Raw genomic sequence first — 7500 nt, forward strand, 5'->3', positions numbered from 1 at the left:
GTTTGTTTCTCCTCTGAACCCTGTTCACCAGCTGGGGAATCTCAGGTACACACACACACACTCACGCACACACACACACACACACACACACACACTCACGCACACACGCCATCTGTGTGTCTCAGGTTGGAGGAGTGTCGTATTATGTCTTCTGCCAAGCGGCCGCTGTGGTTAAACTGGGAGAATCCAGATATAATGAGTGAGCTGCTCTTCACCAACAATGAGATCATCTTTAAGAACGGAGACGGTGAGCTGTGTGTTTTAGCTGTAATTGTATTACAGCACCACATCTGAGTTATAATACGCTGTGTGTGTGATGCAGATCTACGGCAAGACATGCTGACGCTGCAGATTATTAAAATCATGGAGAATATCTGGCAGAATCAGGGGCTGGACCTGCGGTGAGTATCACACACTACTCACACACATCCACCAATCACAGCCCACTACTCACACTCCTCCACCAACCACAGCCCACTACTCACACACATCCTCCAATCACAGCCCACTACTCACACACATCCACCAATCACAGCCCATTACTCACACACATCCACCAATCACAGCCCACTACTCACACACATCCACCAATCACAGCCCATTACTCACACACATCCACCAATCACAGCCCACTACTCACACACATCCACCAATCACAGCCCACTACTCACACACATCCACCAATCACAGCCCATTACTCACACACATCCACCAATCACAGCCCACTACTCACACACATCCACCAATCACAGCCCATTACTCACACACATCCACCAATCACAGCCCACTACTCACACACATCCACCAATCACAGCCCACTACTCAAACACATCCACCAATCACAGCCCATTACTCACACACATCCACCAATCACAGCCCACTACTCACACACATCCACCAATCACAGCCCATTACTCACACACATCCACCAATCACAGCCCACTACTCACAAACATCCACCAATCACAGCCCACTACTCACACACATCCACCAATCACAGCCCATTACTCACACACATCCACCAATCACAGCCCACTACTCACACACATCCACCAATCACAGCCCATTACTCATACACATCCACCAATCAAAGCCCACTACTCACACACATCCACCAATCACAGCCCACTTCTCACACACATCCACCAATCACAGCCCACTACTCACAGACATCCACCAGTCACATCCCATTACTCACACACATCCATCAATCACAGCCCACTACTCACACACATCCACCAATCACAGCCCACTACTCACAGACATCCACCAGTCACAGCCCACTACTCACACACATCCACCAATCACAGCCCACTACTCACACACATCCACCAATCACAGCCCACTACTCACACACATCCACCAGTCACAGCCCATTACTCACACACATCCACCAATCACTGCCCACTACTCACAGACATCCACCAGTCACAGCCCACTACTCATACACATCCACCAATCACAGCCCACTACTCACACACATCCACCAGTCACAGCCCATTACTCACACACATCCACCAATCACTGCCCACTACTCACACACATCCACCAGTCACTGCCCATTACTCACACACATCCACCAGTCACAGCCCACTACTCACACACATCCACCAATCACTGCCCACTACTCACACACATCCACCAGTCACTGCCCACTACTCACACACATCCACCAGTCACAGCCCACTACTCACACACATCAACCAGTCACAGCCCATTACTCACACACATCCACCAATCACAGCCCACTACTCACACACATCCACCAGTCACATCCCATTACTCACACACATCCACCAATCACAGCCCACTACTCACACACATCCACCAGTCACTGCCCACTACTCACACACATCCACCAGTCACAGCCCACTACTCACACACATCCACCAGTCACAGCCCACTACTCACACACATCCACCAATCACTGCCCACTACTCACACACATCCACCAATCACAGCCCACTAGTCACACACATCCACCAATCACAGCCCACTACTCACACACATCCACCAATCACAGCCCACTACTCACACACATCCACCAGTCACTGCCCACTACTCACACACATCCACCAGTCACAGCCCACTACTCACACACATCCACCAGTCACTGCCCATTACTCACACACATCCACCAATCACAGCCCACTACTCACACACATCCACCAGTCACAGCCCACTACTCACACACATCCACCAGTCACATCCCATTACTCACACACATCCACCAATCACAGCCCACTACTCACACACATCCACCAGTCACAGCCCATTACTCACACACATCCACCAGTCACTGCCCACTACTCACACACATCCACCAGTCACAGCCCACTACTCACACACATCAACCAGTCACAGCCCATTACTCACACACATCCACCAATCACTGCCCACTACTCACACACATCCACCAATCACAGCCCACTACTCACACACATCCACCAATCACAGCCCACTACTCAGACACATCCACCAGTCACAGCCCACTATTCACACACATCCACCAATCACAGCCCACTACTCACACACATCCACCAATCACAGCCCACTACTCACACACATCCACCAATCACAGCCCACTACTCAGACACATCCACCAGTCACAGCCCACTATTCACACACATCCACCAATCACAGCCCACTACTCACACACATCCACCAATCACAGCCCACTACTCACACACATCCACCAATCACAGCCCATTACTCACACACATCCACCAGTCACAGCCCATTACTCACACACATCCACCAATCACAGCCCATTACTCACACACATCCACCAATCACAGCCCACTACTCACACACATCCACCAGTCACATCCCATTACTCACACACATCCACCAATCACAGCCCACTACTCGCACACATCAACCAGTCACATCCCATTACTCACACACATCCATCAATCACAGCCCACTACTCGCACACATCAACCAGTCACAGCCCATTACTCACACACATCCTCCAGTCACAGCCCACTACTCACACACATCCACCAGTCACAGCCCACTACTCACACACATCCACCAATCACAGCCCACTACTCACACACATCCACCAATCACAGCCCACTACTCACACACATCCAACAATCACAGCCCATTACTCACACACATCCACCAGTCACAGCCCATTTCACACACATCCACCAGTCACAGCCCACTACTCACACACATCCAACAATCACAGCCCACTACTCTCACACATCCACCAATCACAGCCCACTACTCACACACATCCACCAATCACAGCAGCATGCAGACAGCTGAGTAACTCGTGTGTGTGTGTGTGTGTGTGTGTGTGTGTGTGTGTGTGTGTGTGTGTGTGTGTGTGTGTGTGTTTGTGTGTGTGTGTGTGTGTGTGTGTGTGTGTGTGTGTGTGTGTGTGTGTGTGTGTGTGTGTGTAGAATGCTGCCGTACGGCTGTCTGTCCATCGGTGACTGTGTCGGCCTCATCGAGGTGGTGAAGAACTCTCACACCATCATGCAGATTCAGTGTAAAGGAGGCCTGAAGGGGGCACTGCAGTTCAATAGCAACACACTGCACCACTGGATCAAAGAGAAGAACAAGGGAGAAGCGTAAGAAACACATGCTGCGTCCCAATTCACCTTCTTATAATATACTACGCCTTAAAAGTATGTACTCATTTTGTGAAGAAAAAGTAGATACTTTTGAGTGTGTAGCAAAAGAGTAGACAAGCTTTGGGACATACTATCACGTCATACAATAGTGTCTTTAACGGTTGCTCTCTGTCACATCCTGACACTGTGAACTGACCGGTCAATCATCTTGTCACAGTTAAAATCCTCCACATTTTACTTAATTTCCCACCGTATCGGAGAGAAATGCAGATGCACGTTGATCTGCAGTCGCGGGTCTTTCATGCCGAGACTCTCCTCATATTAATGTATAATTATGCATTTAAAAATTAATGGCCAAATGAATCTTTATAAAAGTCCACATTGTTATAGCAGATGAAATATAACACAGATAACATTAAATGATTTTTTTTTATCAGGTTAAACTGATTATTAGTCAAACCTTTATCTAAATCTCTCACCAATGGTTGCGCATACCCACCATGTTTTGTAGTTTTTCAACACTTTTTACTCGTTTTTGTAGTTCTGAACCCGGTCCTCCTCCAAAGCTCAATGGGTTGTGGTTAATAATAGCCTTTATAGTGAGCACGGATCCACACTTCAAAAATCTACTGGAAATAGTAGATCATCCGGGGACTTTTGACACTCTTTTCAACATACTATGCTTTGGGACACAATTATTTTAATCTCACATACTATTTAGGATGGACATTGGGATGCAAGAACAAACACATGCTGACTTCTGATACTATATCTGCCGTTGAAAGATATGCTAAACATATACAGTATGTAAACCATGTATATACTTATATACACAACCTATATATACACTGCAAAAAATGATCTTCTTCCTGAACTATCTAAACATTCTTAAATCATGATACATTTACTGGAGAAGCAAAATGACTGAAGATAATAAGTTACTAATTTCTTAAGGGGAACGCAATATGACATTTATTTTTTTCTCCACCGGAAAACTACAATCTCATGAAGCATTGACATAATTCGATTAAGTTTTTAAACAGGACGAGAATTAAACATCCTTTCTGTGCGAGCATGTACCAATTGCATCCTTGACCTTGACATTTGCAGGAACTTTGATGTTGCAGGATAGGAAACTAGGGACACAAGTCGGTTCTGGGGCATTTTGAGTTATTCATAGATTCTGAAAGTGTAATCTCCAAGCTTTCCAACGATGTGTAACATGTGGAAATCTGATAATATTTGGAGAAGTTGTGGCCATTTGAAGGTAGGCACTTAAAAAAGCTCAAAGATGAGAAAACGACCTCTAAAGATTGTGCAGTTCTCACCTGTCTCTGCTGCTGGGGGTGACAATAGGGCTCATTTACATCTCATTTAGATAAGCCATACCCCCTGTAAAGCTCCTCCATGTGCTTTACAGCTTTTTTTGCACTTCGAATGAATGCACTTCTGCCGCACTAGGCGAAAAACAATTGTGCTGCCCCTCTATTTGCAACGTACCAGCAACAACACACAAAGACCATTATGCCATATACATATAACGCAAAACCAGCAACAACACACAAAGACCAATATGCCATATACATATAACGCAAAACCAGCAACAACACGCAAAGACCAATATGCCATATACATATAACGCAAAACCAGCAACAACACACAAAGACCAATATGCCATATACATATAACGCAAAACCAGCAACAACACACAAAGACCAATATGCCATATACATATAACGCAAAACCAGCAACAACACACAAAGACCAATATGCCATATACATATAACGCAAAACCAGCAACAACACACAAAGACCAATATGCCATATACATAAAACGCAAAACCAGCAACAACACACAAAGACCAATATGCCATATACATATAACGCAAAACCAGCAACAACACACAAAGACCAATAGGCCATATACATATAACGCAAAACCAGCAACAACACACAAAGACCAATATGCCATATACATATAACGCAAAACCAGCAACAACACACAAAGACCAATATGCCATATACATATAACGCAAAACCAGCAACAACACACAAAGACCAATATGCCATATACATATAACGCAAAACCAGCAACAACACACAAAGACCAATATGCCATATACATATAACACAAAACCATCAACAACACACAAAGACCAATATGCCATATACATATAACGCAAAACCAACAACAACAAACAAAGACCAATAAGCCATATACATATAACGCAAAACCAGCAACAACACACAAAGACCAATAAGCCATAGGCCTACATATAACGCAAATAGTGCGCAACGCTCGTGTGCCCAAAATGTCAACAATATTAAAGTTTATGCAGGAGGCAAATGCCTGCTGGCATTTTCTTTAAGCAGTCATGACAGGAATTTTCCAAATAATCACATTTCACCTCCTCAAATTACTGTTGCAAATTTCTTTAGACCACTTTCTTATGTGCGTATACACACACAAATGAAATTTCCGCAGGCACATTATATCATCAGCAGGTTCAGCATCTTAAATAACGGATAAAGAGCAAATGAAGCTTAACTTACATTTCAGAAACGCGCACGGCAGGCCTTCATCGCAGCAAAGGTCTTAACTGCATCCTCTATTTCGATTCTCTGTGCCAGTTCATGTTCTATGGAGATTGTTGCCAGTCCATTAACTCTGTTCCCTGTTCAAAAAACGTTCCCCATTCAAAGCAATCGGGACGTCACATATGAAACAGCCAGCCGAGCCGGCGTATTCAAGCACTGAGGGCGCGCGCACCGCGCCCATACCTCCGGTTCAGTTTCCCGAGCCCACGAAGTGCGGCGAAAACATTTTCAGTGTAACTGCCACGTTTCATTTCGTCTGCGACAATCTTTGCGGCATCCATCTTCAATGAATTTTGATATCAGATAGAGCCTGGCCAGAGCACAGCATAATAAGTAGCCATGCGGTTCACTTGGAGGGCTGGGGGAAAAGCGCCGGGTTATTCAGTATGGATATACACACAGACAATGACACGCCACGCCCCAACTGCATGCTAGAATCTCCGAAAACAAGCCGATTTCAACCTCAAAATGTAAGCTTTTAAATATAACAATACTGTTATCTCAAACATGGAGAGGCTTCTTCGTGATTTCAATTAACAGATTCGGCAAAAAATTTAAATTCACCAATTTTGAAAAAAAACTCTTCTTTCTCGTTTTGCTCGAAAGTTGTGCTGCCGACTTGTGTCCCTGGTTTCTGTGACGGGTCACATATGGGAGTGTAGATACATCATCGGGGTCATCAGGGGGGCAACCTCTTTCGCTGATGTTTCGTTGATGAGCCAACGACATCTCCAGAGGGCTCAACGCTGACACCTGGTGTCCCAGGAACACCCCCTCATCTCCATCCCCCCTTACTATTTTGGACTTGCCTCTTTATCCAGAGCCACTGGCTGCTTCTCTCAGCTGCCTCTGATGCTGTTTTAATGGTTAGGCACAAGCTCTGGCTTCTGACTCAAAGGGTTAGTCTCTTAGCAAGTTAGTAGTAGACGATGCCAGGCATCCAATGCCTCCTACTTCCACTCGGCGGATTCAGTGTTCCATCCATGAAGTTGTATTTCAGCAGCCAGCTCAGCATATCTTAGGTATCTACGCTCATAAGCCTCTTCCAATGAATCTTCCCAGGGTACAGTGTGTTCAATGATGAAGAAGTTCTTCACAGAGGGGGAATAGAGAACTATTTTGAGGCCACCACTAGCATCTTCCAGTCACAGCTCATTTCCAATGAAGTACTTGATGTCACTAAGTACTCCCTTGACAATAGAGATGCTACGTGATGTGGAAGGTTTTATTTTCATTCGGCCCAGCTGATATTCTCCTCTAGTTTTCTGAGTAGTCTTCTAGCACATGGCAGAGTAGTAATGTCATCCATATA

The 7500-nt window shown here is 45.4% G+C and overlaps 1 protein-coding gene across 1 annotated transcript in view; it reads left to right on the top strand.

The window, feature by feature from the left end:
- LOC143749331 (phosphatidylinositol 4,5-bisphosphate 3-kinase catalytic subunit alpha isoform) overlaps positions 1–7500 on the top strand; it is a 64452-nt gene that overhangs the window by 54248 nt on the left and 2704 nt on the right. Inside the window, exons 16-19 of the mRNA XM_077241852.1 lie at positions 1–45; positions 126–247; positions 323–401; positions 3417–3587. The exon at positions 1–45 is cut by the window's left edge and continues 62 nt beyond it. Of these exons, the coding sequence (XP_077097967.1) occupies positions 1–45; positions 126–247; positions 323–401; positions 3417–3587 (417 nt within the window). The remainder of the gene's footprint in view (positions 46–125; positions 248–322; positions 402–3416; positions 3588–7500) is intronic.

The sequence above is a fragment of the Siphateles boraxobius genome, unplaced genomic scaffold, assembly GCF_051911475.1.
Source record: "Siphateles boraxobius isolate OS27281-9 unplaced genomic scaffold, OSU_SipBor_1 240, whole genome shotgun sequence".
NCBI lineage: Eukaryota > Metazoa > Chordata > Actinopteri > Cypriniformes > Leuciscidae > Siphateles > Siphateles boraxobius.